This window comes from Chiloscyllium plagiosum, unplaced genomic scaffold (assembly GCF_037043375.1).
Source record: "Chiloscyllium plagiosum isolate Xiang-an unplaced genomic scaffold, Cpla_swu_hap1 HiC_scaffold_15, whole genome shotgun sequence".
Taxonomy (NCBI): Eukaryota; Metazoa; Chordata; class Chondrichthyes; order Orectolobiformes; family Hemiscylliidae; genus Chiloscyllium; species Chiloscyllium plagiosum.
This window is the reverse complement of record NW_028270153.1, coordinates 66,889,613-66,904,602: the sequence shown is the minus strand read 5'-3', so window position 1 is coordinate 66,904,602 and position 14,990 is coordinate 66,889,613. Positions and strand designations below refer to the sequence as shown.

Genomic DNA, 14,990 nt, shown 5'->3' with positions numbered 1-14,990 from the left:
TTGTTTACCCGAAGTTAGTCAATTTAGTTATAAGTAATAATAATCATTATGTACAGAACACCCACAATGCTGCTGGGAAGGGTGTTCCATGATTGTGACCCAGCAGCACTGATGGAGCAGTGATACACAGTATTTCCAAGTCAGGATGGTGTGTAACTTGGAGGGGAACTTGTAGGTACTGGTGTTCCCATGTACCTGTTACCATTGTCCTTCTAGATGATAGCAGATATTGACTTATAAGGTGCAGTCTTGGGAGCCGTGGTGAATTTCTGCAGTGCATCTAGTAGATGATATACACTGTTGCTACTGTGTGCTGGTAGTGGAGGGAGTGATTGTTGACGGTTGTGTGGCTGAAATGCCAGTCAAACAGGCTGCTTTTCTCTAGCACGTCAAGCTACTTTTATGACCCCTTCACGTGCACTCTAGATGAGTATATTTATCACAATCCCTGAAAGTTTGGGTAAAGATCGGCTAAGATATGAAAGGCGGATGAAGTGATGGGTAGTGCAAGTTGATGGGGACTGTCAGTGTTGGAGTAGAATGTGTTCAGGAGGGTGGGGTGTCAGGAATATAGGTGTGGCCAGTGAATAGTGGGGCTGTTTGCGTTTGACCGTGTGTTGATAAGGACAGTGTTGTTTATCACTCCTCCCAATTTAGGGAAATTTAGCAAGCCTTTCATTTATACAGCAGAAATATAGGACTTTTGCAACAGTGGTAGTGTTCTTTCCTCTGGGTCAGAACCCTTGGAATCCAGTCCAGGATTGGGTGGCACAGTGGCTCAGTGGTTAGCACTGCTCCTTCACAGTGCCAGGAACTTGGATCCGAATCCCACCTCGGATGACTGTATGTCTGTGTGGGGAGTTTGCACATTCTTCCCCTGTCTGTGTGGGTTTCCTCCAGGAGCTCTGGTTTCTTTCCCACAATCCAAAGATGTGCAGGCCAGGTGAATTGGCCATGCTAAATTGCCCATAGTGGCATTAGTCAGAGGAAAATGGGTCTGGGTGGGTTGCTCTTTGGAGGTCGGTGTGGACTGGTTATGCCGAATGGCCTATTTCCACACTGTAGGGAATCTAATCTAATATGTCATAACATGCACGAACAGCAGAAGGGTTAATCTTAAGATGATGGTTTACTATTGAATTGTATCAGCTGTTTTGTCACAGAAGCAGTTGCCTGTTTGCATGATTTACTGTTCCTATATGTAGTACAAGCAGAGACAACATGTTTGAAGGAATTGGTTAGGGATATGGCAACCTTTGCTCTCTTATGCAGCTTAGCAGCCGGTTCAGAGTTCTGAAGTAGGGTCACTGGACCCAAAATGTTCACTCTGCTTTGTCTCCACAGATGCTGCCAGACCTGCTGAGTTTCTCCAATTTCATTTTTTGTTTCAGTGTCATAGCTTCTCAGGTTGTACTTGAGTGGAGTTTGAACTCCTACTTGATTTGTGAGAGAGGGAGTGCTTTTAATTGAGTTAAACTGAATTAAGATAAGAGAGCTGCTCAATAATCCTGCAGCCTTTCAAATGGACTCAGGTGGATTTGTCTACAATGGGCTAATTGATCTCATTTGGATTCGGTGCCAGAGGTTCAAAGTTCACATTGATTTTGGCCTTTGTTGATTTTCTAACATCTTGCCCATTGTTTTGGCCCGTACATGTTGTATTTGATCTTGATCGTGTGAGTGGAGAGCACAACGCTGTCCCAGAACCTCAGCATTAATTTCTGCAACCTATTGGCTTTCAGAGTTCAAACTTGAATTATGTATGTGTGTCTGAATCTCACCTACAGCTTTGTATCAATGAATGTTGACAAAAGACTGTTTCCTCCAAAAGCCATATTGTGTAACAGACTGCGTAAGAAATATAAGTACGTGTGTCCATTCATTCTCTTTGGCAGTTGTGCTATTAGGAAATGTCTTAAACTCCATTGAAGACTCCTTCTCCACACAGGCTGGAGTGTGTTGTCTAAATACAAGTTCACTATTTGTACACCGGTCATATAGAATCATAAAATATTTATTATAATGGAAGTTGTAATCACAGCAAAATCCCAGTGTGGACTCTTAAGATCCCTGCTCTGGTTAATTCATTCACAGCCAGGGGAACAGTGGGAACTCCATCATTTTAATTAACATGCTCTCTCGGTATGGGTAATGCAGATAAGGTTGCATTTATTGTCTACCTGCTGAGAAATAACTAAGCAGTTTCCTAGGTCAGTTCAGAGGGGATTAGGAAACTCTACATAGTTCAAGTCAAATTGGACTGAAACGCCAAACCTGTTGTGTTTCTCCAGCACTTTGTATTTGTTTCAGATTTTCAGCATCTGCATAATACTGCTTTTATTATCCATGCATGATACTAGCCAGTTAATTAGGCTTTCACAACTATCCAGTAGCTTTTGCTAGTATATCTTGTGCCTGTTCATGAGTTTACTGAATGCAATATGTTATCAGAGTGGGGTCTGAACTCAAAATATCAGTGAGTTGCTAGTCCTGTACCAAAACCACTGTTCCAACAGATTCCTCCTTAATCTAACCTGGTTCCCTGCAGACCCAGGTAATCAAACCTGAACCCATACACGTTGGATGTCCCTGTGAGCTCTCCACTGTCTCCTGGTCCTTATGCACCCTTTGTGAGTTTTATCATATCACATGATACCTAAAATGTAGATTGCTCAAAAAGGAATTTGCTTCAATCTCCCAGCTTGACAAATTGGCCACCTTGATGGTTCAACTGTGGAACAGTGAATTTGACAAAAGAGACCAGTTGACCCCGATAGCTCAGCGATATTCTTGGGTATCTCCATTGTATGATTCCCCTATACATGTAGCAAGCTAATTTGTTAGCTGTTTGTATTGTTCTGACTAATTAACATGTTAACACAAATCTAAAGTTGGGTTTGATGGGACTCAAATTGGCAAATTCTACTTGTGTGTACTTCTCTTGTACTCCAGCTCAGTTACACTTAAGTAATGTTCAGTTAGAATGTGGCAGTGTAGTGGGGTAGACAAGAATTTAGCATACCATGTAGATCTTGGATATAGAGTGGATTGATTAAAAGGTTTTATATATGTATATTAAGGTGAAAGTTTTAAATTATTGAGAGTTCAGACTGCCCTTATCACATGGACACATTTAAAATGCTTCAAGGTAACCCCAAACCACAACAGACAGAACCCCACACTATCTAACTTCAGGAGCAGAGTAATATTGATGTATGTAGCTGTGTTTGCTGTTTATGATCGTTTACTCAAGTTATTTAACTGCAATTTGTTGGATTTCTTTTTACTGTGTTGAAATGATTTGGTAGTACCAAGGCTCACTGTGCTGCAAGAAAAACTGGAATTGCTGGAGAATTCAGCAAAGCTGGCAGCCTCTTTGCAGAGAAAGCATTGTTAGTGCTTCAGGTCCAGTGACCCTGCTTACTCCATGCTGATGCTTGCTGTTATAACATATAAATGTTCCTCTTTAGCATCCTGTGGCTGCAAAATGGACTCTCTGGGATAGTCTCTGGGAGCTGCTTGCAGCCTCCATACCTTCACTAAAGATCATTACGATGTATGAAGTTAGCGCTGGCTGCTAATTTAACTCAAGGACATCACAGCCCTGGATTGTCCTTGTTTGTATGTACGTGTGTTCTAAAGAAAAGCATAAATAAAATTCCAGAGTAAGTCTCTGGTCCATAATTGGGATCCTCTGGCCAAGGCCAGTAGTAGTAATGCTAATCATGGGCGAAGGAGGAGTATAGTAGGATAGTGGTTTTAGTACCAGACCAGCAATTCCATGCTTTTTATTCTTTTGTGAGATGTTGCTGGCATATAATGCCAATCCCTAATTGTCTTGACTTGAGCTCAGCCGATTCAGAAGGCAGTTAAGAGTTAACAATGGTTGCATGAGCCATGGTATAGAGTCGTGTGTAGATAAGGACAGCAGATTTAATTAGGTTTTCACCATTACGGACTAATTTACTGTTCTGTGTTTATTAAATGAAGTTAAACTCCTCCAGTTGCCATGGTGCGATTTGAACCTGTATTCCCAGAGAATTAGCCTGGGTTTCTGGATTACTGGTCCAATGACACTGCCACCATATGTGATGTTGAATTAAATACATTTGTAGAAAATTAGTGGCATCAGAAAAAATTACCATGAATGCAGCCAGACTATTATGAAAACCTAATTGGTTGGGTAATGTTCCTTAGGAGCTGTACCTGTTCTGTCTTGTACGCAGTTCCAGTCCCCCACAGCACTGTTCCTAATCCCCTCTGAATTGACCTAGGAAACTATGTACAGTAGTTATTTCCAGGAGACAGGTAGTACATTCAGCTTGAACAGCATCACCCATTACCCACAGTGAATTCGTTAAATCCATCATGGTTCCATTGTTGACCTGGCTGTGACTGGCTAACCTAAGCAAGGATAGAACATGGGGGTGGGGTGGTCTTTGCCCTTTATCTGGGTCTGATTTGATTGTTGGCCCCATTATTGGGAACTCAACTATGAGTTTTGATTTTTTTGTGCAATTTGAAATAGTGGCTGATGGAAACATTGAGCTTGCATTAGTATCAAAAGCAGTGTCTGCTGACAAGTAACTTGTGCTGTTTCCTTTTTCCAGGATGCTTTTGTACAACTGTATGGAAATAATGCTGCTGCTCGGAACCGTCAGTTGCAGGAGTCTGTTGTAAAATGGTTTATGGCAGTAACAGCTGTGGGTGCGACTTTGGCCATTGCTGCGTTCTTAGCCCGGAGAAGGTAACGGCAGTGAGACTGCATTAAGAGGCAAGCTTTGGTCAACAGCCATTATATTGGAAGAATATCTTAGCAGAATGGCATGGCCATGAAAGCTGCATCGATAGATCTCTGCTTACTCCTTGTGTTGGAACACTGTCAGCTGTTTATACATTGTGTATTGTGTATGTGTACTCAGTTTACAATTACAAAGCATTCATGCAGGTGCTGTGACAGAAACAGAGATTATCTGCAAGTAAATGAACTACATCAGTAACTAAAGCTAACTTTATCCAAGATAATTGAACCTGGAGTGCAGGCGCTGACCAGCAGCTTATACAGTGAAGATCTCTATTCAGTGACATGGCTCTGTGCCGTATTGGCAAAAATCCACAAACACGGCAGCCCCCTCGCTGCACTGTGGTGTTAATTTTAAGATCTATCATGTCTGATGTGACTGAATAGTACAGACGAGTCAGACTGCACAGAAGAAAAGCCAAGTTGCTTGGATTCCAGAGGAGGAATGAAGTTAGAGTGGCCTGCAAGAAAGCTGCTGCTTGTTCTGGAGATGCCAATGGCCTACTACAGCTCAAAATCAAAGGAAATGGTGGGCAACACCCTCAACTGGAACCTGCTGGGGATAACCGAGGCAATGGAGCAGAGTTTTCCTGTAACTGAAGGCTGACTGACATTTTATTTATACCAAATTTTTAAAATTTTTGTTACCTGCTGGAATATTGATGTGGTGCTTGAGTGGGGGTGACCATACAAAGCCTGTCTCTGATGGGCTCCCTGATTTCTGGCATTGTCTTGATGGTATACTGTGGGAGAGTTTGATCATCATGTTTGAACTGAAGTTGAAGCTGCCACTGCTTCTCAGCAGGAATGAAAAAGCAAGACTTCAACCATTTTGACAAGATCATTTGGAAAAGGTTTTGCGGCACATGGGTTGTCCATGTTCCTTAAATGCCTCAGAATTATTTTAAGAAGGTTTTCCGCTGTCATGTGTGGATGCTGAAGGCGTGACTACTAGTCACTATTATTCACTGTAATCATTCCTTTTTAATTTGCTGCTCACACCACATTAGAAGCGAACTACTTTACACAGTCTTAAAATTTAAATTAAAATGACTTGTTTTTAAACACAAGAGCACTGACTTCTGATGTTTTGTTTTTGCCTTTCCTTTCTGATTCTGTTGATGGACAATTTTCTGAAGAAAGCATCTCAAGCCACACAGTAACAGGTGTGCTTGGTCAGGAGCAGGAGACCTAATTGCCTGTGTCTCTGGGTCACAGAGCAGCAGAATTCTAGAATCTCACAACGATACAGCACAAAGAGGTCATCTGGTCGTCTTGGACCAGCTCTTTAAAATCTAACTAGTCCCATTCTTCAAACTCTGACTTTACAGCACTGTGGAGACATAGACCTGTACAGTGTGGAAACAGATTCCTTCAGTTTGACTTGTTCATGCCAACCAGACATCATAACTTAGGCCAAAGGCTGGCAAATGGGACTATATCTCTCTAAACCCTTCCTATTCATAAACCCATCAAGATGCTTTTTAAATATTGGAATTGTACCAGCCTCCACCACTTCCTCTGGCAGCTCATTTCCTACATGCACCACCTCTGTGTGAAAACATTGCCCTTAGGTTCGTTTAAATCTTCTCCCCTCACCGTAAAACCTGCCTCTAGTTTTGGACTCTAACACCCTGGGGAAAAAACATTGTCTATTTACCCTATCCATGCCCTTCATGATTTTATAAATGTCTGTAACATCAACCCTCAGCCTCTGAAGCTCCAGGGAGAATAACCCTAGCCTGTTCAACCTTTCCCTATAGCTCAAACCTTCCAACCCTCGTAACATCCTTATAAATCTTTCCTGAGCTCTTTCAAGTTTCACAACATCTTTCCTATAGGAGAGAGACCAGAATTGCACACAGTATTCTAATAGTGACCTAACTAATGTCCTATACAGCCACAAAATGACTCCTCAACTCACTGACCAATACAGCATACCAAATGCTGCCTTCACTATCCTCTCTATCTGGGACTCTACTTTTAAGGAACTATGAACCTGCACTCCAAGGTCTCTATGCAGCAACACTCCCCAGGACCTTATACACTTAATGGTAAGTCCTGCCCTGATTTGCTTTTCCAAAATGCAGCATTTCTCTAGCTATATTAAAGTCCATTAGCCTCTCCTCAACCCATCTAATCAAGATCCCATTGTAATGTGAGGCAACTACTTTCACTGTTCACTACACCCCCAATTTTGGTATCATCTGCAAACTTACTAACCATACCTATGTTCAGATCCAAATCATTTACATATAAATGAAAAACAGTGGACCCAGTATCTATCTTTGTGGTACACCTCTGGTCACAGGCCTCCAGTCTGAAAAGCAACCCTCCAGCACCTTCTGTCTACCTTCGAGCCAGTTCGGTACCCAAATTATTAGTTCTCTCTGTATTCCATATAATCTAACCTTGCCAACCAGTCTCCTGTGGGGAACCTTGTCAAACGCCTTACTGGAGACCATATAGATCATGTCTGCTGCTCTTCCCTCATCAATCCTCCTCGTCATTTCAAAGAAATCAATTAAGTTAGACACTCTTTCCCCCACACACAACCACATTGACTATCCCTAATCAATCCCCATCTTTCCAAATACATGCAAATCCTGTCCCTTAGGATTCCCTCAAACAGCTTGCCCACCACTGATATCAGGCTTGCCATTCTATAGCTCACTGGCTTTCCCTTACCACCTTTCTTAAATGGTGGTACCATGTTAGCCAACTTCTTCAGTCTTCTGGCACCTCACCTGTGGCTATAGATGATACAAATATTCTCTCTTGAAAGTTACTATTAAATTTACTGCACCATGTTTTCAGTCAATGCAACCAAGATCACAACTTAAGTATTTTTGTTCATGCATCTAAATCTTCTGCCAATTAATGGAGTGTTGCCAGTGACTTCATTGTTTTCTTGTGTTTATTTAACATTGAGTACACATTTTTTTGATTTGAGATAAACTAATCTGGAAGAGATTGGTGCTGAAAACATAAGATGTAGGAGCAGAAGTTAGGCCATTCAACTGAGTCTGCTGCACCATTCAATCATGGCTGACAAGTTTCTCAACTCCATTCTCCCTGAAAGCCTTCATCCCCTTGACAAGAACCTATCTATCTCTGTGTTAAATACACTCAATGACCTGGCCTCCACAACGGTGGCAATGAATTCCACAGATTCACTGTTCAATGGCTGAAGAAGTTCATTTTAAAAGATCTTCTCTTTACTTTAAGGCTGTGTCCTCCAGTCCTGGTCTCTCCTACCAATAGGAACATCTTCCCAACATCCAGTTCATTCTGTAAGTTTCAATTAGATCCCCCCCCTCATCCTTCTAAACTCCACTGAGTTTAGACCCAGAGTCCCCAAACATACTTCAAATGTTTACCTTTTCATTTTGAGACCATCCTCATGAACCTCCTCTGAACATGCTCCAGATCCAGTACACCCTTCCATAGATATGGGGCCCAAAACTGCACATAATACTCTAAATATGATCTGACCAGAGCCTTTTATATAATAAATTCCATTATTGCATTTGCCTTCCTAACTCAACCTGCAAGTTTACCTTGAGAGAATCCTGGATTAAAACTCCCAAGTTTCTTTAAATTGAGAAAAAATTCCCAAGTCTGAAATGTAGAGAATAATCTATGCCTCTACTAAAGTTATATTCCATCTGCCATTTCTTTGCCCACTCTCCTAACTTGTCCAAATCCTTCTGCTACGTCCCCACCACCTCAATGCTGCCTGTCTCTGTACCTATCTTTGTATTGCCTGCAAACTTAGCCAGAATGCCCTCCGCTCAAATTTCTAACCACATTTGGATTTACCATGACGTGGATCGCTTCTGGAGGGCGTAAGACAGCAGAAAGAGGGGTTGGCTTTGTGGAGGATGCCTATGTAATTTCTTTTGATAGTCATAGAATCCCTGCAGTGCAGATGGAGGCCATTTGGCCCATCGAGTCTACACTGTCCCTCTGAAAAGCATTCCACCTTCTCCCCATAACCTCACATCTACCACCTAACCTGCACGTCTTTGGACCGTGAGAGGAAATCAGAGCACCTGGCAGAAACCTATGCAGACACTGGGAGAACATGCAAACTCTACGCAGTCACCCAAGGCTGGGATTGAACCTGGGTCACTGGCATTGTGAGGCAGCAGTGCCAACCACTAAAGGAACAGTGCTCTGAAAGCTTGTGAATTCAAGTAAACCTGTTGAACCATAACCTGGTGTCGTGTGACTTCTGATACGAGTCCTACAGTACAAGAAGCACCAACCTATCTACACTAGTCACACTTGTCAGAATTTGGCCCATTGCCTTGAATGTTTTGACATTTAATATGCTCATTAAGTAAATGTTTAAAGTTTGGGAGGTTTCCTGCCTAAAATACTCTTCCAGGCAGTACATTCCAGATACCGACCACCTTCTAAAAGGTGAAAATCTTCCAATCCCATCTAAACCACCTGCCCTTCACCTTAAAAATTATGGTACCTTGTTCTTAACCATTCCTGTTAAGTGAAGGATTATGTTCTGTCCCCCTCAAACTTAGAACATAGAAATATACAGCGCAGTACAGGCCCTTTGGCCCTCGATGTTGCGCCGATCCAAGCCCACCATAACCTGGCCCACTAGCCCACTATCCTCCATATGTCTATCCAATGCCTGTTTAAATGCCCATAAAGAGGGAGAGTCCACCACTGCTAGTGGCAGGGCATTCCATGAACTCACGACTTGCTGAGTAAAGAATCTACCCCTAACATCTGTCCTATACCTACCACCCCTTAATTTAAAGCTATGCCCCCTTGTAATAGCTGACTCCATACGTGGAAAAAGGTTCTCATGGTCAACCCCATCTAAACCCCTAATCATCATGTACATCTCTATCAAGTCACCCCTAAACCTTCTTTTCTCCAATGAAAACAACCCCAAGTGCCGCAGCCTTTCCTCATACAATCTTCCTACCATACCAGGCAACATCCTGGTAAACCTCTTCTGCACCCGTTCCAGTGCCTCCACATCCTTCCTATAGTATGGCGACCAAAACTGCACACAATACTCCAGATGCGGCCGCACCAGAGTCTTATACAACTGCAACATGACCTCAGGACTCCGGGACTCAATTCCTCTACCAATAAAAGCCAGTACGCCATATGCCTCCTTCACCGCACTATTTACCTGGTTGGCACCTTTCAGAAATCTGTGTACATGGACACCAAGATCTCTCTGCACATCCACACTACCAAGTATCTGACCATTAGTCCAGTACCCCATCTTCTTGTTACTCTTACCAAAGTGAATCACCTCACACTAACCTACATTGAACTCCATTTGCCACCTTTCTGCCCAGCTCTGCAGCTTATCTATATCCCACTGTAACCTGACACATCCTTCCTCACTGTCAACAACTCCACCGACTTTCGTATCATCCGCAAACATGCTCACCCAACCTTCTAACCCCTCCTCCAGGTCATTTATAAAAATGACAAACAGGAATGGTCCCAAAACTAGTAACTGCACTCCAATATGAACCTTTACCATCAACTACTACCTTCTGTCTTCTTCCAGCCAGCCAATTCCTAATCCAAACCTCCAACTCACCCTCAATGCCATACCTCCGTATTTTTTGCAGTAGCCTACCATGGGGAACCTTATCAAACGCCTTACTAAAATCCAAATACACACATCTACTGCTTTATCCTCATCCACCTCCTTAGTCACCTTCTCAAAGAATTCAATAAGTTTTGTGAGGCACGACCTGCCCTTCACAAAACCATGCTGACTATCCTTGATCACATTATTCCTATCCAGATGTTCATAAATCCTATCCCTTACAATTCTCTCTAAGATTTTGCCCACAACAGAAGTGAGACTCACCGGCCTATAGTTACTAGGGTTATCCCTACTCCCCTTCTTGAACAAGGGAACCACATTTGCTATCCTCCAGTCTTCTGGCACTACTCCTGTAGACAACGAGGACATAAAAATCAAGGCCAATGGCTCTGCAATCTCCTCCCTTGCTTCCCAGAGAATCCTAGGATAAATGCCATTAGGCCCAGGGGACTTATCCATTTTCACCCTTTCCAGAATTTCCAACACCTCTTTCCTACATTCCTCAAAGCCGTCCATTCTAATTGTGACTCAGTATTCACATCGGCAACAATGTCCTGTTCCTGAGTGAATACTGACGAAAAGTATTCATTCAGTGTCTCCCCAATCTCTTCAGCCTCCATACGCAACTTCCCACTACTATCCTTGACTGGACCTATTCCTACCCTCGTCATTCTTTTATTCCTGACATACCTATAGAAAGCCTTTGGGTTTTCCCTAATCCTACCAACTGAAGGGCTTTTCATGTCCCTTCCTTGATGCTCTTAGCTCTCTCTTCAGATCCTTCCAGGCTACCTTATAATTCTCAATCTCCCCAATTGAACCTTCACGCCTCATCTTTACATAGGCTGCCCTCTTCCATTTAACAAGGGATTCCAATTATTAAACCACGGCTCCCTCACACGACCCTTCCCTCCCTGCCTGACAGGTACATACTTATCAAGGACACTCAATAGTTGTTCCTTGAACAAGCTCCACATATCAATTGTGCCCTTCCCTTGAAGCCTACTTTTCCAAGCCACGCATCCTAAGTCGTGCCTCACCACATCATAATTTCCCTGCCCCAGCTATAACTCTTGCCCTGTAGTGCACACTTATCCCTCTCCATCACTAGAGTAAAAGTCACCGAATTTGGTCACTGTACCCAAAGTGCTCACCTACCTCTAATTCTAACACCTGGCTTGGTTCGTTACCCAGAACCAAATCCAGTATGGCCTCACCTCTTGTTGGCCTGTCTACATATTGTGTCAGGAAACCCTCCTGCACACATTGGACAAACACCGACCCATCTAACGAACTCGAGCTATAGCTTTCCCAGTCAATATCTGGAAAGTTAAAGTCCCCCATAACAACCACCCTATTACTTTCACTCTTCTCCTGAATCATCCTCGCAATCCTTTCTTCTACGTCTCTAGGACTATTAGGAGGCCTGTAGAAAACTCCTAACAGGGTGACCTCACCTTTCCTATTCCTAACCTCAGCCCAAACTACCTCAGATGGAGTCTTCATCCATCGTCCTTTCCACTGCTGTAATTCTAACTTTGACAAGCAATGCCACACCTCCCCCTCTTTTAACCCCACCTCTGACTCTACTAAAACATTTAAACCCTGGAACCTGCAACAGCCAATCCTGTCCCTGTTCTACCCATGTCTCCATAATAGCTACAACATCGAAATCCCAGGTACCAACCCACGCTGCAAGTTCACCTACCTTATTTCGTATACTTCTTACATTGAAGTATACACACTTCAAGCCACTTTCCTGTTTACAGGCACCCTCCTTTGAGATTGATGCCATGTTCCTAACCTCCCTACACTCCAGGTCCTGCACCCTAAAGCTACAGTCTAGGTTCCCATGCCCCTGCAGAGTTAGTTTAAACCCCCCCCCCCCCCCCCCCCAAGAGCACTAGCAAACCTCCCCCCAAGGATACTGGTGCCCCTCAGGTTCAGGTGTAGACCATCCTGTTTATAGAGGTCCCACCTTCCCCAGAAAGAACCCGTTATCCAGATATCGGAATCCCTCCCTCCTGCACCATCCCTGTAGCCACGCATTTACTGTTCTCTCTCCCTATTCCTCGACTCTCTATCACGTGGCACGGGTAACAAACCAGAGACAACTCTGTTTGTTATAACTCTGAGCTTCCAACCTAGCTCCCTGAAAGCCTGCCTAACATCCTCAGCCCTCCTCCTACCTATGTCATTGGTGCCAATGTGGACCACGACTTCGGGCTGCTCCCCCTCCCCCTTAAGGACCCGGAAAACATGATCAGAGACGTCACGTACCCTTGCACCTGGGAGGCAACATACCAAACGTGAGTCTCTCTCGCCCCCACAAAACCGCCTATCTGTGCCCCGAACTATCAAGTCCCCAATAACTACTGCTCTGCGCTTCTCCACCCTTCCCTTCTGAGTAACGGGGACAGGCTCCGTGCCAGAGACCTGAGCCCCGTTACTTACCCCTGGTAAGTCGTCCCCCCCACAAGTATCCAAAACGGTATACTTGTTCTTGAGGGGAACGGCCGCAGGGGGTCCCTGCACTGGCTGCTTCCTCCCAGTCCCCCTCACTGTCACCCATCTGTCTGCAATCTTTGGAGTTACTACTTCCCTAAAGCTCCGATCTATGATCCCCTCTGCCTCCCGAATGATCCTAAGTTCATCCAACTCCAGTTCCCTAACACGGTCTTGGAGGAGCTGGAGATGGGTGCACTTCCTGCAAGTGTAATCAGCAGGGACGACCATGGCATCCCTCACCTCAAACATTGCAAGAGGAACTTATACACCTCTATTAGATCTCCCTCAGCCTTCTCTGCTCTAAAGAAAACCACCTGAGTTTATCCAGCCTCTCTTCGTTGCTTAAAATGCTGCAACCCTTTCCTCTGCACAGCCTCCAGTGCAATCATAGTCTGGCGCACACTCCACCTGTGGTCAAACACAGATTTTGTGTAGCTTCAACATAATTTCCCTACTCTTATAATCTATGCCACCACTGACAAAGGCGAGTGTTCTATATGCTGCCTTAACCACCTGATTAACCTATACTGCTACCTTCAGCCATCTGTAGATGAGCAAGCCAAACATTTCTTTGTTCTTCTGAACTAAATGTTCTGCATTTCATTGAATACTCTCTGGTTTCTCCTGAACATCTTTCAAAAGTGGAACCACGTAATCTGTCATCATCTGCTCTGGCATGTCCCCGTTGCCATACAGGAATTAAAAATTTGAGTCAGCATTCCTGTAATTTCCTCCCTTAGTTTCCAGAGCAGCCAATTCTTGTATACCCATTACACTATGATTATCTCCATGCCAGGGGAAATCCTGTAATAGAAATGCCCTATTATTTTAATGTAGTCCCATGAATTACTTATATTAATGCTCCACTTTTGCCTGCTAACTGGGGACCTATAATTCACTCCCCAGCAACGTGACTGCCTTTTTATTCCCAAAATGAACTCTCAAAGCTTCACCTGAAGATATTCTCCTTACTGCAGTAACAGGCTCTTCAATAAAGCAACACTCTTTTACACCCGCCCCTGAATATTGAGTTGCCAACTGCCCCTTCATCAACCAGTCGGATAACAAAACTCTCACAAATCCACATCAATCATTACCCTTCATTAATCCACCTGACCGGTCACACTTCCAGTATTACAGGCCACCTAGCTTTGTCTTGAATCTCAACATGGTTTAACGGTGTCTTGGTTCCTTTATTATAACCTTTTAAATGCTACCAGCTGTTATGTTCGGATTTGAGCTAATTAAGTCCACAGCATTAGCCTAGGCCTCCAGATTACTAGTTACCATTGTACCATCTTCCCTGGAGGACACAAACCATCGCAATAGTAATAAGTAATGCAGAGCTTGTAGAAAAAGTGAGACATAAAACAATCACTATCACTTCAAAAAAGTACTGAACTATTGGGCTGAAAAGCAGATCGGTCCCTAAAGCCTAATGGCCTACATCCTATAGACTTAAAGAAGTGACAGCAGAAATACTGGATACATTGCTTATAATATTCCAAAATTCACTAGACTCGAAAACTTGAGTGAATTGGTCAAATGCTAATATAAGCACCATTATTCAAAGTTCTTTGCAGATGTAACAAGTATAAAGGATTATTGGGGGTCCTGTCAATGTGGTTATAATCTAGACTTCCAGGATCCACACAAAAGGTTATTACACAACATCACACAGGGTTAGTGGTAACATATTAGCTTGGTTAGAGCATTGACTAACCAACAGAAATCAGAGTCTGAATAAATGGGGATTTTACTGTAATTAGTGAGGTGCCACAGGGTTCGGTCCTCAAACCCCAACTATTTACAATCTATATTACCGACTTAAATGCAGGATAGAACACGTGGGAGCCAATTTTGCAGATAAAATGACAGGTTCATCTTAAGAGAAAACAGATCATTAAGGCCTGTACTCTGGTTTAGAAGTCTGACTAGATTTAATTGAGATATAGAAGATGCTAAAAAGGATTGACAATACAGATTGAGCAGATATTTCCCCTTGTGGGACAATCTAGAATAAGAGGTAATTGTTTTAGGCAGTTTAAAGGGTGACAGATTTAAACGAGAGCAGAG

General features: G+C 43.3%; 1 protein-coding gene across 2 annotated transcripts in view; it reads left to right on the top strand.

Moving 5' to 3' along the window:
* Positions 1-5,871, top strand: part of bcl2l1 (BCL2 like 1) — a 33,626-nt gene extending 27,755 nt beyond the window's left edge. For both annotated transcript variants that reach the window (XM_087995008.1, XM_087995009.1), the window contains one exon: positions 4,611-5,871. In XM_087995008.1, the coding sequence (XP_087851134.1) occupies positions 4,611-4,680 (70 nt within the window). In that variant the 3' untranslated portion in view covers positions 4,681-5,871. The remainder of the gene's footprint in view (positions 1-4,610) is intronic.
* Positions 5,872-14,990: the final 9,119 nt, after the last annotated feature.